The 21418-nt window shown below is 53.6% G+C and overlaps 1 protein-coding gene across 2 annotated transcripts in view; it reads right to left on the minus strand.

Moving 5' to 3' along the window:
* Positions 1-14358: 14358 nt before the first annotated feature.
* The window catches only part of XXYLT1 (xyloside xylosyltransferase 1), a 156531-nt gene continuing 149471 nt past the window's right edge, over positions 14359-21418 (minus strand). For both annotated transcript variants that reach the window (XM_082698799.1, XM_082698800.1), the window contains exon 4: positions 14359-17342. In XM_082698799.1, coding sequence (XP_082554925.1) covers positions 16946-17342 — 397 coding nt within the window. In that variant the 3' untranslated portion in view covers positions 14359-16945. The remainder of the gene's footprint in view (positions 17343-21418) is intronic.

Here is a 21418-nt window from a genome sequence, read left to right on the forward strand (position 1 = left end):
GGCGATCCTGTGCTGGGTCACTGAGGGCTTTATCTTTGCTGCAGCTGGGCCTTTAGAACAGACTATAGGTCTCTTACGTGACTTCTCACAGACGTTCTACAAAGTTCCTGACAAGAGCCCTTATCAGATGCTGCCAGGACACAGGGGCTTCCACAGAAATACATGCACTGGGCAACTAAAGCCCATTCCAAAATCCAAACTCACAAAATTATTTATTTTGCCAATTTCATTGTAAAACTTTCTAAAAACACTGCACTCAGCTTATAAGAAGGAAATAAATTGCACACCACTGGATACCCCAGGGACCGCGAGAGGGGGGCTGGGACAGTCGCCTTCAGGCCTGCTAGGGATGGTGGGTCAGGTCTTCCTACGCTCCCAGACTCCGAGTGCTGTACTTTCCAGTTCTTGCTGCCAGTAGCTTTTTACGGTTTTGTGACCTGCGCCTTTGTAAGCCTGTCACCCTGTCACCCCACAGCCGTTTCTCCACCACTTCCAGGAGAGAAGCAGGAATGTGGGACACAGGTGAGCGGCTGAGGGCGCCACCGGGAAGAAGGTAAGGGCTGTGGTTCTACCCCTTGTACCCCACCCTGGGGCAGGTAACTTCTTTACCACCCACTCCTAGCTCCTCATCGGAAACACAGGGAAAAAAAGACATTTGCTGCAAGGCTGTAAGTCTTTCTAACACCCCATGAAATGCTCCACAGTGATCTGCAGCTCAGCCGAGCAACTGAACAGACTGCGCTGTGCATGTCTGTTTAGCTGCCTTCCTCCCTCTCTGAGGGGCAGGGACTGTCTTGGATGCATGTTCCATGGTCTGGCAGGGAGCCTGCCTGTGATCTCACAAAGGACCACGAGGGTGGACACGCTGTGGCCTGAGCCCTTGAGACCCAATTCCCTTCAGCTGTGAACCTCTCCTGTGTCCCCGCAGCTGGGATGCAAGTTCCCTGGGATTGAGCTAGAGATCTTGTCTTCATGGGATCTCCAAGCAGGGCAGATGGTCAGTCAGGAGGCACTGGTACGCATGGGCCAGTTGTTCAGGTGTTCAAATACTTCTGTGCAGTTGCTGCCTGGGACCTCAGGGGGCCCGCTTCCCCCAGATTCCCAGCCTCTCCTCCAGAGCCTCCTCCCCGTCATCCAGCTGCTAAAGAATGATGGCTGGCCTGGCAGGGCCTCCAGGACTCTGCTCCAGCTCTAGCCTTCTGACTGTTCGTTACGTCTCCGAATGGTGGGTAAGTCTGATGCGGATGGTGGGAACACAGCAGGTGTCTGGTACGTACGTGCTCATACTGGAGAATTGCTGTACATGGGCTCTGCTCCCCCAGCAGACAGAGGGAGCTCACAGCCCTAAGTGGGCAGTGTCTGCTGCCTGGCCTTGAGAAGACACGGGTATGGGATCCCCCGCTGGACAGGCCTCTATACCGCCAGGGGAAGGAAAATACAGACTTGCGGTCCTTGTTGCCCCCATCCCAGTCCACCCGTCCATCTGTCCATGCAGCCTCTGTTCGCGTACCACACTCTGGGACATCAGCTCCCGTAAGGCCAGAGAGGTCCCTCAGTACAAGGAGCCATGCTGGAGGATGGGCAGGGGAAGCGAGAGGACAAAGAGGACAGACTTGGTGCTGAGGGGGGGAGTGGGGGGGCAGCTGAGTCCCTGCCCTAAAACTGACTCTCCAGGGGGCTGCACCTCACAGAGCCTGTGTTCCCTCTTCTGTGCAAGGGAGAGTTAGAACCTGCTTTCCGACTTCTTGTGAGGACGGGAGAGTCTAACACAGAGTCTGACCCAGTACCCACATCTGGCATCCCCTCCTAGTGGAATCTTACTCTGACACATCAAGACTTCGGAAAGGATCGAGCCGATACACAAGTATGTTCCGTGCATGAAGACACACCAAGTTATACACTTACGCATGCTCTTCTGTCCGTAAAGCAAACGTTGGTTAAAAACTCAACCACCAAAGACACAGAGGAAAAAAGTGGAGGTGTCCAAAAAACATGGCTGAGCTAAATCTAAGATTTTAGTCCTAGAGAAAGCTCCTCAGAGAGGGAATTCCAACTCGGCGTTTCTTCTTTCAGCATGTGAGTCGTGAGCGTATAGAACCAGTCCTGGGTAGACTTTTCTCCCTGAAGCAAGTGTCGAATGGGGATATCTCAGCAACAGCAGAGCTGGGGAGACGCAGCCTGTGAGGACGGGCAGGACGATGGTAAGGAAAGGAGCCGGGCAGCGGGCAGACACCGCAGGCCAAGCAGACATCGAGTCAGACAGGGTCGGCTACATAGAGATCAATGCTGGCCTTGGAGGGAAGGGGAGTGGGAGGTCCTCGGCGCACACTCAGAGGCGGGCCTTGGCTAATCGGATCTAACCACTGATGTTTTCCTTCTGATCCAGGAAGTGCTGTGATACTGACCTTGAAGGTTCAGAGACGTGTGTTTAGGCCACAGCGAGGCAGACAGCTGCAATCCCCGCCACGGTGGAATTTCTAGTGTTTCACTAGGGCAGGGCGGGCGGCGTGGGGAGCCGGTTTCCAGGCATTTTAGTTTTCAAGGACAAGGACGAGGGCCTGGCCAACTTTCTGTTTCACCTCTGCTTCTCCCCTTCAGAATGTTTGTGTTCTTCCCATCTTGGCCAGGCTTCAGCCAGGGCTCCCGGCTGGTGTGCAGCAACGCAGGGAGTCCCCACGTTCACCAAAGACAGCTGGTTCCTGTGAGCTTATCTGCACCTCGGTGTGTGTCCCACGCAGACAACGCCGTACACAGCGCTGAGCATGTCTAGCAGGCCCACCGACTCTGTTAAATCCTTCTGTACACTCTGGAGGTCCTAACAGCTCTAGGGACATAGCACCACATCGCCAGCTGTAAACACTTTGGATCTCTGCTTCTCATTCAGCGGGTTGGGGAGGGGTGGGGGAGGGGAGGAGTGGTGTGGGCTGACCTGTGTCAGCCAGTGTTCCTTCAGCCTATACCTGCAGAGCTACTGCTCTGGGCCGGGTCCTCACTTGGAGACCCCCTACCTCTAGGGTCTCAGTTGGGGGCAGCACTTGGGACAGGTGCCAAATACCTACACCCAAGATCCAAAGTGGCCCCATTAGGTGAGGGCGGGCTGAGTCAAAGGGGATTCCAAGGTAGGCATGGGCCGGGACATGTGGGGCAGAAGCAGGGCACTGAATAAAGACGGTGCAGGGGGACTTGGAGAATGGGCTGGGCTTGGAGGGTCTTTCAGGCCGAGGACAGGACACTCCATGTTCCTGAAGCATGGACAGCCCAAGGATGGCAACAGACACACTTGTCCTTGCAGCTCCTCCCCAGGCTTCCTTCTCGCCAGGGGAGCTGCCCAGGGCCTGGCCAGGCCAACCTTGTCCCCTTGGGGGCAGTGGAGGTGGGTTCGGGAGACAGACAGACGCCTTCCTAACCCCCAGCAAGAGGAAGACTGAGTCCACAGCAGCACCTCCCACTAGCCCTCCTACCTGGGGCCTCAGAGAAGCCTCGGAGAGAGAGGACTCCTACTGTCCTGGGCAAAATCGTCTTTAGAGCAACGGCTTCACCCCACCGGGGCTGTGCAGACAGCAGCAGACAACCACACTTCCAGCGGAGCTGAACCGGTCCAGCTCTGGATGTGCTTTCCAGAATTCAGAGCAGTCAATCCCCCACAGGCCCATTCCTCTGGATACCAGAAGAGGAGCAGAAAGAGGTCTCCTTAAAGCAAAAAGGAATGAGAGTTGGAGAGCACTCAGCTGTGGCAGCCATGACCTATTGGGCCCAGTATCTGGCTCCCTTTGTTCCATGGGCCACTCAGAATAGAAACTACATTTCAGAGCATTTCATGTAGCAGATATGGTTGTGACTACCGTCTAGTTGATAGGTGAGTGCCACTTCAAAGACATTTTCTTAAAGGGAATGGATGTGCCTTCCTCCTTCCCTTTTTCCTCCTGCCTGGTGGCTGGAATGCCGACATAATGGCTGGAACTGGAACAGCCATGTTGGACCACGAGGTACTCTTGGGATTGAAGCTATATAGAAGAGCAACAAGACAGAAGAGAACCATGGCTCCTTGACTCCATGAAGCTGTTCTGCTGGCCCAAGGCTACATAGCTCTGGATATTTCTGTGAAAAGAGGTCACCTTGTATTTTGTTTAAGCCATTTGCTGTATTGAATCTCTCTGGTACTACCAGTCAAACTTAATACTAAGTATTGCACCGTTTTTCAAGGTGCAAATCCAACCTCCTCCAAGAAACATGTCCAGAACTCCGCAGTCAGAACCAGCCTCTCCTTCTAATGTACCACTGTCCCAACATTGGTCATTATGAGCAGTGAAGCCCAGACACTATCCTTCCACATGTATGAATTTACTCCTTCCCTGTGTTCCGCAAGCACCAACCCCAGGTTGGTATTATCGTCAGCAGGCCACAGGGGTCTCAGAGGGGTAAATGATTTTCTGCTTGGGCAACACTCTTCAGTGGAAATAGGAATTATTAGTGCCTGCATCCCCCTCCCCTCCTGCCCTTGAGCTCCTCTGTGGCCCAGCAGGGGCTGATTCCATTCTGATTTCCTCCAGGGCAGGAGGCCCCACCCACAGCAGGCTCTCAGAAAATTTGTACCAAATCGATTTGCTGTAAATGCAGCAAGTTCTCTTCCATCCAAAAATATTGATTTCTTCTAAACAGTAATTCTCAGTTTGACATTCTCCAAGAAAACTACAAGGAAAGCAAAGAGCTTGGTCCTTTCTGGTGCCTACAGAGGCCAGATGGCCTGGGCTTGGCAGTTCTCCAGCTCCTGCCCCCACCCCCCACCCCGTGCCCCTTCCCTGCCCCCCTGCCCCCTACCACTACCGAGGGCTGAACCTCTTCAACAGAGCTGCGGCTGGGAGAGCAAAGTATCAGAGGAGGGACCTCTGAAGCCACGGGCTCGGTGAGGATCCGACCCAGCTCCCTGCCTGGGGTGGGGGACATGAGGAGCCCCAGGAAGGTAAAGAAAGGAGCCTTTCCAGAGCCAGACTCTTTTTGCAAGTATGAATTCATGAACTTTTCAGCGCTCCCCCCAGGGTTGGGCAGCAGGTGATTTCATCTTTCGTTGGGGATAGAAAGCTGAGAAAGAAGAAAGAAAATGAGATCTTGCTGCTTGCTACAAGGAAAAACCACTGCCCCAGATTTGCAATGACCCTGCCTGGGGAGGGACCCAGGATTCTACTTCGTGATGGAAATAGCTGTCCTCATTCCCCGCATCTAACCAACCACTCTACACTGGGTTCAAAGGCCACCCAGTCCAGCCCACCCAACAATACTTTGAGGACCGAGGCAGGCCTTGCCCTTTTCAACCAGTGAGGAACTAGAAACCCAGCGGGAAAGTGACTTGCCCAGGGTCCCACAGCACCAAAGCTAGAAGCCAGGCGTCCCTCCCACTGTCTGCAGCTCCTTCAGGGGACCTTGCACATGGACCTGGACAGAGCTGTCGCCTTTCTCTGCTCCGCAGCTCACAAACCCTGGCGCTAGCTCCTGCTGGACCCCAAATGCCGGCCACAGGGGAGATGAGAGGGTGGTGTTGGACTGAGTCCAAGCCAGCTCTGCCCCTGTGAATGGGAGCCTGGGCCCCGCAGATCACGCCAGGCCCATGAAGTGTTACAGCCTGGAGGGTCTAGTAGAAAGTGAGAATACTGAGTCCCACTGAAGGGACTTGCTCAAGGTCACACAGCAAGGCCAGTGGGAAAACCCAGAGTACAGAGCGGCACCCCTCTCCAGGCACAGATGTAACCTGGGAACTTGGGCTCCTCTACGGGCATACTCATGTTGACAAGGATTCACTTAACAGACCGGCTTCCCTGGGGAGACAGCTCTGTGGTCCTGTGCTCAACTACTCCCCCGCTCTCCCCCAGGAAGTCCTAACTATCTCCTCAAGATCCTATGCAGATGCCCCTTCCTCCAAGGGGCTGCCATCTGGCCTCCATCCCCCATGCTCCCCCACTACTTGGGACAACCTTGGGACAACCTGTCTGCACCTTGCATGGCCTTCATTTGTGTCACATAGAATCACTGACCCAGGTCTTAGCCCTCCGGCTGTTGGATGCTCTCCAGGGCATGACCACCACACCTGGTCCCCCAGGTTCCTTGGGTGGATCGAGGGAAGTCACAGCGGCTCCCTGGCGGAACGAGGTAAGCCAGGGCTGTGGGATGCTGGGCGAGATTCTGCTCAGTGTCCATGGTCATGGGCTCTGGGCCTGGGGCAGCAGTCCCTCAGAGGGCAGTCTTAAAGGCCAGAGGAATGGGGAGGACGGGCCAGCCTCCCAGCAGTGCTCTAGACCAGGTGATTCCCTGAGGGGTTTGTGGAGCCCAGGGGAAGGGTCCATGAAGCAACCTCAGGGTCAGCATCCCAGTGACTGTTGATGCAACCCACCCTTTTTAAAATTTCATTTATTTTGAGAGAGGAAGAGAGAGCATGTGAACATAATGGGGGGAGCGGCGGGGGGGAGGGGGGTGGCGGAGAAGTAGACTCCTGGCTGAGCAGGAAGCCTGACACAAGGCTTGATGTGGTGCTTAATATGGGACTCGATCCCAAGGTCCCAGGATCATGACCTGAGCCAAAGGCAGACACTCAGCCGACAGAGCCCCCTACCTGCCTCAGCTGCAGCCCAGGGGGGAAGCCTTCATATGCCCCAGGAAAGGCCCTTCCACCCCATTCTTCCAAGGAGAGGTGCCAGCCAGACCCCACTACCCCAATATGGGCCTTTCTCAGCGGCCCTGCCATCTGTCCCTGGATGATGGGCTTGGCCCCAGGGGCCACCACCTTATCTGGTCACACTGAGCAGTGTCCAGGCACTGAGCAGAGGAATGTACCCATCCCCAAACCCATGGCCCCTTTGGGGTCCCACCTGCCCACTACTCTTGATAGATATCTGTGTGTAATTGAACTACAGAGTACAAAAAGGCAACCCCAGTGAGTAATGTTAAAACCAGTGAGGGCCATAAGTCAAAAGGAGCATTTTCCCTCTTGTGTCTTAAAGCAGTCACCATCCAGATGACGGCCAGAGGGCTGGCCTCTCAGCAGTCCGGAAACTGGAAAGCCAACCTGGCGTGCCCCCTGCCCCTGCCCCCAGCCCTTCTCTGCCCTCCCAGATGGTTCCAAACACGAGTTCTGAGGGCTGTGAACATGCTTGAAACGCTGGGCCAGGCCACCTAGATTAAAGAGGTTGTTGATTCAATTTTATATTATTTTCAGCCCACAACTTCCTCAAAGGTGGCTCCCAGGACCAGAGCATCTAAATGCCTTTGAACATGAACTTTACTCCTTAGATTTCCCCTCTTTTAGCTGGAGTTCTGCAACAGCGTCCTTACCACTCGGCCCACCCCAGCCCTGCCCCCTGCCCCCTGCCCCCAGAAGTGCCTCCCCTGCCACCAGAGAGAAAATTCTGAAATTCTAGTTGGGCCTTCACTCCTCACCAGACCCTCCCGTGGCTCTCCTAGACCCCAGAAAACTGCCTCAAGGCCTTTCTCACCCACCTAATTCCCCAAGCCTCCCAAGGGGCCAGGGTAGTGCGTCCCAGTCTGTCCCCCACCTCCCGCAGTCCTGAGAGCCCCTCCCACCAAACCCCCTCCCCAGCACTTTCTCGCTCTGCCTGGCTAGCTGCTAGGCCTTTATTTAGCCGGGTGGCTGCCCATCTTTCTTATGGAAGGCATGTCCCTGGGTTTCCGCTGCCCCTAGAAAGTAGGGAAAGAGGAAGTTGAGGGGACTGCGGTGCTTGTGCCCCCTCACATGTGCTCAAACCAGCAAGGGGCAGTCTGGGACAGCGTGCACCTGCTCTACCCCGCCCCTCCTGCGCCCAGCCCCTTCCAAAGGGAGGAGGGAGCTCAGGGTTATCCAGGCTCCATCATTTCAGCCCTGACTGCAGGGCTAGCGGGCGGCAGGCCCGGGTTCTGCACTTCCTGGCATCTAACTTACTGTGTGACCCCAAAAGGGCCTTTGCTAGAGGCTGCATTCTTCCCACCCACAGAATGTGAGGGCGTGAGGCCAGATAGGTCATTCTCAGGATGTGGTCGCAGGAGCAGCCTAAGCAGCACCTGCCAGCTTCTTAGAAATGCAGCTTCTCAGGCCCCTCCTTGGAGCCACTGACTCAGAAACGCCAGAGGTGGTGATTCCAGCAATCTGTTTTACACACCCTCCAGGTGATTCATGTTTGTAAATGGCTGCACTGGCAGACCTCTGCGGTGGGCACCATGAGGAGCGGCTCACCTCCTCCCCACTGCAGGGAGCACCCCCACAAGACTGCCCTCCACTCTCAGCCCTTACCGGGGTGGCTAGGCTGAAGAAAACTGCCTGGGGGAAGGCCTTGCCTCCTTCCAGGGGCATCCCACCATAGGTGGGCAGTCAGCTTAAAGGTATCCGTATCCGGCCCCTCACCCGAGCACGGGACAATGCCGCAGGGCTCCCTGCTCCAGATGGCCTCTAGAGTCACCTGAGGCCTCTACTTCTCCCTTTAGGCAAACCTGCGTCCTCCCCTTCCCTTGCAAGGGTGTTGGCCCCAAGAGCTCCCCGGTATGCGTGTGTCCTGTTTGTTGACCTTCGTCTCGAGGTCCTCTTCCCAGAGAACCCAAGCAGCAATAGCCCCAAAGTGCTCTAACACTGAGTCACCTCCAGCAGCAGCATCTTCGTCACCACGACAGCATGCCAGGCCCTCACTGTGCAGTGCCCGGTGCGGAAACCCTGAGCGCCTCTTGCTGCTCAGTTCCCAAGACCACCGCGGGATCTGCCTTCCAGGGAGGGTCAGAGAGGTGAAGGTGAGGGTCAGGGCTGGACTGCCCGGTGCTGAACCAGTATCCCACCCACTGAGCTTCCATCTTCCCCACCTCCTATCTCCCAGGGGGGCCCACACACATGACGAGCAGCAGGAAGGAGCGGAGGTGTAGAGAGAGGGGGATAAGGAGCAGGGCCCCAGAAACTCCTTGAGACACTCAAGGAAGTCCAGGCTGACCCCAGGCTTCACAGTGACCTAGAGCCAGCAGTCAGGCTCCCCCCACCTTCCGAGCCACACAGCCCAGCCTCCAAGGACAAACAGCCCAAGGGAAAGGAAGCACATACATGTCTCACACGAGGCGACTGTGAGCAGCACCAGAACGAGGAAGGGGAGGAGCATGGAGAACTTGAGGGGGATGGGGGATGTCCTGGAGGACAGCAGACTGACACCAAGGAAGCCCAAACTCTTGGTGAGCCGGAAGTGTGGGCTGGCAGAGGAGGCAGGCCACAGCCAGGCCACAGAGTGGCCACAGCTCAGCTATGGGCCAGAGCCCCCAGAGCCCTCCAGGGGCAGCTGTGCCAAGTGGCCAAGTCGGGGCACTCCACAGGCAGGGAGGGCTTGCCCAGGCCCAGAAGGCAGCAGGAACAGGTGCAGCTCTTGCCCCCAAAGGGCAAAGGAATACAAATCAAGCCCAGGCTTCCCTACCCTCCTGGGAGGCACGTGGTGGGGAGGCAAGGGCAGAGGCCACACCATCGGACGCTGTGGGCCACATCTCCCCTCTGCCACTTGCTGGCTAAGCGGCTTTGAGTAATTTCACATCTCTAAGCCTCATGTTCCTGACCTATTAAATAGGTGCAATAGACCCTCCTTTTGGGGTTTTTTGTTAGATTGAAATACCATGATATTTTTAAAAAGCTCCTGGAACAGAGTAGGCCCACAAGGTCTGTCCCTCCTGTTCCAGTGTACCCCATGGCCAGTGGCTTAGAAATGAACACGAAAGGCCTATAGTGACCCCTGGAATGGAACAGACGCTCCATGCAAAAGGTTCTTATCCATCCTCAAAGGTACTCCAGAACAGCCATTGTTTAAAAAAGGATTCTGTAATGAAATAAACTTGGGCTATCCTGGGATAAAAAGAAGACCCAGTTTCTTCCTACAGGACCACTCAGAGGAGCCCAACACGCCAAGGAGCGTGTGGGAACAAGTGTGGGAACGGGGTTTGCCAAACGTTTGCCCAAGAAACCTTTTGATTTCCAACCACAAAATCCTTTTTCTTCTTTTTCAATAGCCATTAACTCTCTCATGTTCTGAGAGATGCTGATCTATGTTCGTTCTATCACTTTACAGATGGCCAGCTAAGGCCCAGAGTGACAAATTAACATACTCAGGATCACTCAGAAACAGAGCTGGGGTCTTCGCCATTTCAAGGAGTCCAGAAATGGAGGGAGGTGTTTCCTGACAGCTGCTTGAGCGAGAAGAGGGTGGATACTAGTGAGTGAAAGGGGCCCTGCCATGGCTTCTCCCGTGGCCCCTGTTCACACCACACCCCACTGCGCCCACAACTCACACCTCTTTTGTTACAGAATGCAGGTCGGGCCCATTCATAACCTGTTGCACCAGTGTCTGCCCGAGTTTCTCACCAGCAACTTCTGCATGAGCTCAGCTGTGTCCCTAGTTCCTCCCTCAGCCCATCTGCCAGCAAAGGTTCCATGAGAAGAAGGAAAAGTGTGTCCTTGGGGGAACAGCATTACCAGCCTGCGATGCTGGGGGTCAGGGGTGGCCGAGAAATGGCCAGGGGACAGCTGGACACTAAGGCCACTTACAGATGTGAAGGGAATAAAAGGTACCCTCCTCCCTCTGCTTGGAATGTTTTACTTGGGTTAGCAATAATCACAGGGACCTGTCCTGCAACTCAAAGCAAGCTATTCGTTCTCCATCTTGGGCAAGATGGAGCAGACAATCCTGTCCCGCTCAGAACAGACATGTGGCAGAGGCCTGAGTCCAACCTTCCCTATGGAACTGCTCGGTGGTTCTACCACCAGGAACACAAATCTTGGGGCCCCAGGGACCGTCAGAAAGGGAAGGGGCTTCCAACCACACAGCCAATGACTCCACCAGCCAGCCAGCCAGCCACCCGTCCATCCGTCTGTCCATCCAAAAGAAATATGCTGCCTTTCCTTAGTCCCTCTCCCTTCCTGGCCTCACATGTGGCTCCATCTGGGAACTGACCAGCTCACGGAGCAAACCACACGAGTCCCTACCACAGTGTGTGTTTCCCCTAAGTCACCTTATGCCCCCTCTGGGGCCCCCTCCCAGGCACTTTCCTTCCCTGGCGACACCGCTTGCCTGTGGGATGTCCAGTGTGGTCCCAGCAGTACATCCGACAGGACTCGAAATTGAACACTGGGAAGGGGAAGAGAGGAGAGGGATGGTTGTGGAAGGGTGCTCAGGAGATCCCAGTTCCTCAGGTATTCATAGAGAAGCCTCCTTCCCGGAAGTAGGCAGATCCTCTAGAATCTGCACCTGAAGGTGCTCAGGTCTAGAGAGTAAATGGTTCCCCGTGGGGTTACTTGTGGAGAAAGGGGAGGGAGATGGGCTTGGGAATCCAGAAACTCAGGGTTGTCAAGGACTCATAAGTCAGCCATCTCAGCTCCTATCTGCCTTTTGGCTTCTATCTTGTGTCCTCTCACAAGAGGCTGTATAGTCTCTGTTTGCATACCTCCTGCGACGGGCAACTTACTATCTTTATATGCAGCTCTTTCCCAGTCCTTCTGTGCCTCAGGGTCGTGCACCCAGGTCCCACTAAGCAGGGCCACTAGAACAATTGAGGGCATCCCTCAACCAGATACGGGGAGTTTAATGAAAACCACTGTCATAGGAACTCTCAAGTCCCTGCAATTCATTAAGCTCAATGAAAGGAGGAATGTGAACACCAGATATTTATTAAATGGGGACATAGAGGGAGCTTTCCTTCCATGAGTGCTTAGTTCTGGGCCTCCACCCATTTCCCCTAAATGGGGGAAAATCCTCCCAAGCTTCCCAGTGCTCTCCTATCCCTCCTCCCTTTGGCCCTTACTGACACTCTGTAAGGTGGGCAACCCTGGGCCTGTCTCCACCCTTCCATCTTGCTCCCCAGCCAACAGGTGCCATTTTTCTTCTCTGGGGAGGCGTGGCACGATTTTCACGCAGTCACACGATCAAACAACAGATTCAGTGAGCACCCATGGCGTGTCAGGCACTGTGTCAGGTGCCGAGGCCACAAGGAGGCCCGAGACCCACTGTCCAAGAGTGCAGAGGCTGTAGGCAGAGCCGGACGACTGAGGCGGTAGTAGGATTACAGTGGCATCTATGCAGCAAAGCTCTGGGCCCTGCGGGACCCAGTTTTAGCCTTTTGTGGCTTCCAGTAAACCAAACCAGTCATCAGGACTAAATAAAAGAGCCACGTCAATCCGTATTTGGTTACTTGAGAGAAAGCAAAGGTGGCTGCATTCATGTCCCCCACCTCATTATGCTCACCGAAAAGTCCCCTCACTCCTGAGCGCCACAGCTTATCGCCCTCACCGACCCTGCCCCACAACCCTTCTCCACACAGGTAACCACTTCTCTTTCCTCTCCCTGTGGCTTCCAGCCTCACAGCCCCTGGCCAAGGGGCCCTCAGCCTCCCTTGGGGCTACCCCGAGTCAGAGGTCCCAGAAGCTAACCCGAATGGAGGAGCACAGGCTTTTACCCATGGGTGGCTTGGGTGTGGCACCTGATGGCACACACGCCCCCAAGCAGGACTCAGGCTGATCTCGAAGCTTCTGGTAGCACCACAAAGCTTCTGGCAGTACCATGTGGCACTGGGGACTGGGGACGGGTAGAGGTGCAAGGGAAGGAGGGCGTCTAGGGCCTCAGGAGTACTGTCCTGTGGCTTATCTCATCTACCACTCACAGCCGTTCTGGGAGGGCGGCAAGGCCAGGAGTGGGCTGAACTCTCCCCAGTTCACAGACATGTATACCGATGGCCAAGGTCAATGTGATACCACTCACGGAGAGCACCCCAACTCAGGCTACACATTTCGGAGGACTCCAGTGTAATCACGGGTCCACACGAGTGTCCATGCATGGAGACGTGACCAGGAACACAGTCACGCAGAGAAAGCAAGGGCTCATACTGGTGAGAACGGGGAGGGGACTCTAGGCACCACTTGGGCCGAACTGTGGGATCCGGCAGCACTGTTCCTGGCTGTACCACACAAGGCAGCTCTTACCTGGTCCACAAGAAAGAGGACAAAGCTGCCTGCAGCAGGCTCGTTAGTCTGGGGGTGGGGTGGAGGGCAGAGGTGGGCGGGAGGTGATGTGGGGGCCCAGCAATGCAGGCGAGGGTGGATAAGCTGGGAGAGCACACCGCCGACCAATGGGGGTGCGTGCAATAAAGGCAGAGGGTGGATTTGAGAAACTCAGTGCTGTATGGAAGTTCCTCAGAAAGTTCAAAACAGAGCTCCCCTAGGAGCCAGCAATTGCACTACTGGGTATTTACCCCAAAGATATAGACATAGGGAAAAGAAGGGCACAGGCACCCCAACCTTCCTAGCAGCAATGTCTACATAGCCAAACTGTGGAATGAGCCGAGATGCCCTTCAACAGACAAACGGATGAAGAAGAAGTGATCCATGTATACCACAGAGTATTACTCAACCGTCAGAAAGGATGATTACCCACCATTTACATCAACATGGACAGGACTGGAGGAGATTAGGCTGAGTGAAGTAAGTCAAGCAGAGAAAATCAATTATCGTATGATTTCAGTGACTTGTGCAGCATAAGGAATAGCATGGAGGACATTAGGAGAAGAAAGGGAAGAATGGAGGGAGGAAATCAGAGGGGAAGATGAATCATGAGGGAATATGGATTCCAGGAAACAAAATGAGCATTTTAGAGGGGCGGGGGGTGGGGAGATGTGTGACCCCCGCGATGGGTATTAAGGAAGGCATGGATTGCATGGAGTACTGGGTATTATACAAACAATCGTGGAACCCTACATCAGAAACTAATGATGAACTGTATGGTGACTAACATAACATCATCACCATCATCATAATAAAAGAAACTTAGTGAATGAAAAAGAAAAAGCAAGAGAATATATTGAGTTATTCAAATTAAAATACATGTCCACAAAACAATAACACCATTTTGCATGAACATGGAAGACCCTCCGGTTGCATCTTAAAATGACTGTTGGGGGATGAAGGTGGGATATGGAAATGAGAGGCCTCCCAGGCAATGGGTCGTGTAGTGGGGGGCATCGTGAACTCACCCTCCGCGCCCAAGGTTAGAAGTGATGGCGAGACTGGCATGCTTAGCTAGACTCTGACACACATACAAGAATAAATCTCTTCAACAAGCCCGCAAGCTTTCCAAAGGCCATTATCGTTTGTGTACACACACAAGATGATAGAATCAGAAATGAAAGCAGCGGCTGGAGAGGCTATTCTTAGGTCACTTTCAGTTAGGGAACTGGGGCATCCAGAGGCAAAGTTGAAGACCCAGAGCCTACTTAGCCAAGATTATGTTTTCTTACGGATGATGGCAACCATGGCCAACGTGAAGTGTAGAGTAGCCAGGACGGGCCTTATCTGTAACTGAGGGGGATGGCAGTGGCTACAATTTTATAGTATTTATTGTTTATTACAAAAGTAATTCACATTCAGAAATATAGAAGTAAATATAGATGAAGATAGAAAGCACCTTGATCCTTCCTCATACCCAGAAATGTTCTTTCAAGGCTTCTGTTCCACTCACTTCTCTAGGCTTATGCACCGCAGTGGAAGTTTTCATCAGGCAAAGGCAAAACAGCACAATGAGTCATGTTTGAACCTCATCAGTTACAACAGGATTCCAGTGAGGAACCAGCTGTCTAAGAGCTGTCCAGAAGTCACATCCACTGGCTTTGCTGGGCCGGCTGGACCTCCTGCTGAGTGTTACTTTGTTCTTCACAAAATCCATCAGTGACAGAGGAGGGGGCAGCTCCTGAGTAGGTGATCTCAAAAGTAGAGGAGGAGATTTGGTTTGGCTTGTGCCCATTTTGATCAATGAGTTCATTGTTTTTTCTTTGCAATTAACAAAGGACTCTCATAGCTCCAGAAACCCTCGAATTACTGAAATTAACGTGGGGAAAATACCTTAGTTATTGAATCTAAAATTCTCTTAGCATTTTACCCCCATTCTTTCCCCATTGAAATAATTGTTTCTAATGTGGTGTTTGAAACACATGGTATTTTAGGATTTGAACTAATTAAACAGAGTGGAACAGGATCTCTTTATACATATACCCATATATACATATATAATTTTTAAAATAAAGTGAGGATCATACTGTACATATAATCTTATATTTGCCTACTTTACTTAACAGCACATTGTAAGCATTTCCCAAGGCATTAAGTATTCTTGAAAAATAGGATTTTAATGCCTAAACTATTTTATCTTATGGATGTAACATAATTTATCCACTCCCTTAGTCAACATTTTAAGTTACTCCTAGCTGTTTTCTATTTTTAAAAAAAACTGGTGTGATAACGACTCTCTGTCTACATCTCTTGTTATTTTCTTACAATAAACTTGAGAATTGGAATCACCTTCATGAGGTTTTTGCGAGCATTATGAATAGTATATAAATCCCCAAAACAATGCTCGGCGCACAGCAGGCTTTCAGCTACTAGTAGCTGTAAACAGGAAATCAAGTTCCTAGGAGAACAGACCAGTTCTGTCCAAGCCAAGTCAGGCGAGAGATGTGCTCTCTTTGGCTGGGGAATGAGGTAACCAGACAGTCTAGGTAAGGCAGGTGAGAAGGGACAGAGCCATTCTTGCTTCCAGATGATTCTCCAGTGACCCCAGTGCGGCCCTGCTGCCCTCCCTGTGCCTGTCTCAGCCACAGCCCCCACAGAGGCCGGGGGGCCCACTAAGCTCCGTCATGTGGACGGCAGGGGCAGCCCTGAATGACCCTGAGTGCACTCTTGACTCAACCTTCAGGTAGCAGTAAACTGGGGTCAGAGAAGAAACAATGTAATCATCATGTTCTCAAAGACGGTTTATTAGCTATTCTCACTCATGGTAAAGAGAAATAAAAAAGTGGATGAAATTGAGATCAGAGGAGATGAAAATCCAACAACAGTTCCTCTCTGAGGACCTCCCCCAACTAGACAACATGGACCACCAGGGACTTTGTGTCTGCATCTAGCAAGGGAATGCATTCAGAGAAGAACTTAATTTTTTCGAAGGTACAGGGTCTAATATGATGCAATGAGAAAATCACAGGATGATTTTTTTCAACAGAGACTGAACGCTTATCCGTCTACGAGGGACACCCCTTCCAAGCCACACGGTTATCCGCAGAAACTGTTGGGCTCCTCTTTGGAAGGTGCCTTCCCCATGCAGATGACTCGACTCTGTCGCCTGTCCCTGGCCGTGGCCGAGCTCTGCTCTTTGATGGTGGATCTGATTTCTGAGCACAGTCTGGTCACCTGAAGCCGGCTGGGAAGAAAGAGGGATAAGGAGGCTCTGGGATACGGCTGGGAGCGAGAAGCTGGGGAAGCTCCAGCGATGAGGCCGGGTTTCTCAGATGGGCTGCCACTGGCCCTGCAGGTCCTCCCAGAGCCGGCAAGGATCTTCACCCCCCACAACTGGGCAAGGGGGGCATGGCGGGCATGAGCACGCAGCCTCTTAGGGTGCGTGTGTGTGGAAGCTGGGCACTCGCTGATGCTTCAGTTCCAGGCCAGCTGCGAGAATACCCCTCTCTTGTTCAGCTCCCTGGGAGCCCTAGCAAGACAGTTTGTTCTTTCTGGCAAGAGGGAAGCTTGTCAGTTTAAAGTAAATTTATATTTGGTCTAAGAAAGGCCAGTGCCCAAAAGGATTTCCATTCTTTGGGGGCCGAGGGCACGGATCGCCATTGTCCTTCCTTTCTTCTCTTTACGCACTTGCTTCCGAGCCCACTGGAGGATGTCTGCGTGTTTGCCCTCCACAATACCTGGCCCTGCAGAGTGAAAAGGCCCCAAGCACCAGCAACTCGCAGGCCCATCCTCACTGGGTGGCCTCAGGAGAAGGACCCACCAGGTGGGACAGCTGCAGCCCCTTACCCCAGAGCACATCCCTATAGGGATTCGGACACCAGCCAGGGGCTGATTAACAGGGGCACCCCTCTGGCCTCCCCCAGACCCTGAGACCTGAGGGCACAGAAGATGGGACGGGACCTAGACGTCAGGGATGGGGGTGTTGCAGTTCCCATGGTAGATCTTGACATGGCCCTCACACCGGAAGTAAGCCTCGAAGACGTCGCTGTAGCCATGGTCCCTCCACCAGGTGCAAAGCTGCCGGTTCCAGGTGCAGTCCAGCACATGGAAGAGCTCGGGGTGCTCCATGCCAATCATGGTGAAGAAGTCCTGGTCCCCGAGATGGCCACGGAAGTGGTACTTGTCGGCCAGCTGCTGTACCTGTGTGGGCTCCAGCAGGCGGCTGTAGAGGGGGGACTGGCGCATGGCCTCCAGGTTCAGCAGCATCACTCCGCTATTGAAGCCGGGGAGCCCCTCGGGCGGGGGGCCCCCAACCCGTGTCTTGGGGTTCTCGTGGCGGAACTGCCAGAATGTGTGCCTGGAAAGGGAAAGAGAGCAGATTTAACCTGGTTTGTGTGGGTGAAACAGTCTGCCGGCCCTATCTTCCCGGGTGGTCAAAACCAGCCTGGAGAGAGATGCTGTCTTCACTCCAGGTTTATAGCTCTGGGGACAGGGAGGTTCTTGGGCTGGGAATTGGCATCACGCCACCAGCAAGTGGCAGAGCTCGACTCAGACCCCAGCCTCCTGATTCCAAGCCTCAGGGTCTTCCCACGATCCTCTGCTCCTTCAGGATGACATCGTTGCTAACATTTGTCTAGGACTCAGCAAGTAGCAGGCGCACAGAGAGAGAAAGCACAAGTAAGCAGTGCGAGAGGGAGAAGAAGGCTCCTCAGTGGGGAGCCCGATGCGGGACTCAATCCCAGGACCTGGGATCATGACCTGAGCCGAAGGAAGATGCTAAACCGACTGAGCCACCCAAGTGCTCCTGCCTTTGTGATCTTGGAAAGGAAAGGAGAGAAGTGGGGGAAGTGATTTTGAGAAGCGATCTGGTAAAGAGGTAGAAAGCTACCTGCAGGCTTAAATAAAGTCAGTTTCTGCTTTAGAACAAGCTTCATGAAGGCCCAAGCCTAGCACTTCTGAGCGGCTGGGCAGGGCTTGGAGGCCTGCAACAGAGCTCAGGGCCCACATGCATGGGTTAGGCTGAAGAACAGCTGGAAAAGCCAGGTGGAATTAGGGCTATTTTAGAGGGAATGACATCCCAATCTTCTCTCAAGGTCTCAGGATGGGGGATGCATGGGGGCACCTGGAAATGCCATCCCAAGGCTCCCAGAGGTCTCTCCCTCAACCAGTCACAGGGCAGGATCTGTGCAGGGAAGTGACCAGCGCAGGGGAAAGAATACAAGAGACCTGGCCCATGGCAGCCACAGAGATCCATTTCGCAGCTCCCACACACTGCTCTGTGTCTGGGAATCGGAGAGGCCTTCCCTGAGGTCTCGCATATCACAAAGGGCACCGAGAGTTCGATCCTGGGGAGGGGAAAAGCATTCCCTCTGGACATTCTTACAAGCAGAATAACAGGTCTATTGTTTGAATTTTGCCATAATTGGACAGTGAGTGGAACAGAGCTCTGGCGCCTGCTTGGTGATAACAACCTTGGCAAAAATAAGCTTCCAGAGCAAAAGGAGATGTGGGAGCCCTTCTAGTGATGGGATCACAGGGCGCTGGAATGCTGCCTGGCGACTTGGTCGGTTTTACCATATTTCTTCCAATTGGTTCCCGCAGGTCCAGGCTGTAAGCCACTAAGATTCTCCCACCACAGCATGGGAGAGGAGGGCTCCTCCAACCAGGAGCAGGGGGGCTTTACCCAGGAGGCAGGACTCAGCCTTCCAGGAGAGAAGAGAAGCACTCACCAGGGAGGGGAGGCCCGGGAAGGGAGACATGTGTAGAAGACCGGCAGGGCCAGGCCTGTGGAGGTCCTAGACATGGCGAGGCCATCAGCCTCCTTCTTTTTGTCCCCCAGGTCTCGTCTCTCCCCTTTCCAGGGGACCATGGGAGGGTGAGCAGGGTGCAGGCTAGCGGTCAAGTCTGCCCTCCCCAAGACTGCCGCCACCTCTGCATTCTCAGCACCTCGCACGGCGCCCACACGGTGGGCCTTCAGAACATGAAAGTACTTGATGAGGAAGGATGGGAAGGTCAGTGGGGCTCAAGCTATGTCACCTTCGGTGTTGTCTGGAACCGGGACAGAGAAATGTCAGGACACAAAGCTGCAGCTGTGGATGCCGTGTTCCAGGCCCCAGGGCCCCATCTCTCCGGCGTGGTGAGGGGCAGGGGACCACGAGAGGGTGCTCAGGGGTTTCAAAGGGTTCGGTACAGTCTCTACTCACGAGCCAGCTTGGGGGTGCAGAGGCCATCTGCTGCCCTGCAGTACCCCCCGGAGCTCCCCTGTCTCTAGCAGACTGACCTGCTACGGAACTTGCTGGGCCCAGGACAGTGGGGCCAAACGCAGACAGAACAACAAGCATCCTTCCAGGTGGGGACCAGAAGCCAGGTGGCTCTTTGGGAACCTCATGCCTAGTACCACCGGCGCTACAAAGAGTCATTTTATAACAAAGCCAGAGAGAGCCAGGCCCAGGGCATCAGCACATTATGACTGGTAAGGAGAAGCGAAGGAGGGACAGGAAATTGGAAATGCAAGCTGCCCAGGATCCGTCCTGAGGCAGGAAAACAGCCTGTAAATGAACCAGTGCTTCTCTAAGTACAAAATTATTTCCAGGGTGCCCCTGTTTAAAGCAGGCCTACCACTCCAAAATGAACCCAGACAGACAGAGCCGCCGCCTGCAGGACTGCTGGGTTTCTCTGGCCTCTGTGTCGGCTGGTTTGTGTGGAGGAACCACACTGGCCTTGGGATGGAGAGAAGGACAAAGGGCCATGGAGGGACCTGAGCTCATGCGCCCTGATCCCACGTGAATGGGCCAAACAGGGCAGTCTGGCTGGTTCCCCCTGCCACAGCACAGCGAGGATGGCAGAGCCCTTTCTGTTCCCCGCCTCGGCTCCTGGGCGGCACGGGGACGTCACTGGCGGCATTCTAACAGGGACGGAACAGAGGTCCCCTGTGCATCAGGGTCAAGCCCGACTCAAACTCAAGGGCTCTGAGCTTCAAAGTCCCTTTCATCTTCACTCGGATTCCATGGGCTAGGTTTCCCAGGAGCAGCACTTGGATTTCAATCTCATTTCTGAAGTTGGCTGATACCCCCAAGGCCACGGGCTCTGGGGACCTGGCTGGCAGGTGAGGCGGAAGCTGCTGGTACTTCACTGAGAGGGGGTCAGACCCAAGAGCCTGTCTCAGGGAGGTCAAAGAGAGCCCTAGACCCTAGCCTTCCTCACAGGGCCTGGGGCTGAACTGATATGTATGCAAAGGGCACTGCCAGTGGTGTGTGCTGAGGCTGCAGGAGCCTCCGTATGAATGCAGGGATCTGGCTCCAAGTCTTGGAGCTTCTAGAAGTTTCCCCGATTAAGCTCCAAGCCCACAGTCAGCCATGTTGCCCTGATGCATCATCTGGACTTGGGCCTCTGCAGAGGCTTGTCTCCATCCTCCACTGTCCCCTGGAGATACACAAGAGAGGGGACAAATGGGAAACAAGCCCTCACACAGGCAGTCCATGGTAAATACTGAGTCTTTCCTGGAATCAACCAGGCTTGACAGGAAAATACAAATTAAGAACCTTCAAGTACATTCTTCCAAGTATGGGCAATGCATTTCCTAAATTTGTTCTATTGAGTATGCCCTAAGTAATACTCATAAAAAAGACTATTAAATTATTAAAAACAAGTACACTAGTTTTCATGAAGAAAACCCATCTTATGAAAAGAGGTATCTGAAATCATTTTGAAAAGCAGTCATTTTCTCCCTTCAAGTCTTTCCCTGATGACCATTACCAAGGTCACTCCAACAAGTCTCTCAACTAGAGAAGCTGGCCAGAAAACCTGGGAAAGAACACATGTTATTATGAATAAGTCTTTCTCCTCCCACCACCCCAATCACAGACCCTCCTGCCTCCCTATCCATGCTTTTCTCCTGGGTTGGTTTTTCTTGGCTCCTAAGGCTCAGGGTCTTCCATTTTCACTACTGAGAGGGTTGAGAAGCAAGGATGGGAGCATGCAACGAGCCTGGGCAGTCCTTATCGAGCTCCCTAAGAAGGTTCTAGAAGCCCATGCTGACTCAGGCTGAGTTCAAGCTGTTGGTTTTCAGGCAAAGAGGGCTCTGTTTTCTGAGGTCCCTAAGGACAGTGTCATGTGTGGCACTTCTCCCTATGGTTTAGCCATGGAGTCTTCAGAGTCAAGTGCAAAGTCTAATGAGCAGGTGAGGCTGGGCCTCTTCCCGGAGGAAGCATGCCGTCTGGATGCTGTCTAATCAGCGAAGACTGGAATCAGGAAACATTACTCCCTTTATGCCCATGCTTGTGTCCCAGGACCAATGAGCTCTTGTTTGACTTGGAAGGGACCCTGTTTTCCAGTCTTTTGCAAGCAAAGGCCGGGAGTGAAGAGCAGCACATCCTGTTAGGTGACCAGGGGACAGTTGTGGGTGATGAGGGGCTGATTTCGGAGCAAGGACAG

The sequence above is a fragment of the Mustela nivalis genome (assembly GCF_964662115.1).
Source record: "Mustela nivalis genome assembly, chromosome: 1".
In the NCBI taxonomy this organism is placed as follows: Eukaryota; Metazoa; Chordata; class Mammalia; order Carnivora; family Mustelidae; genus Mustela; species Mustela nivalis.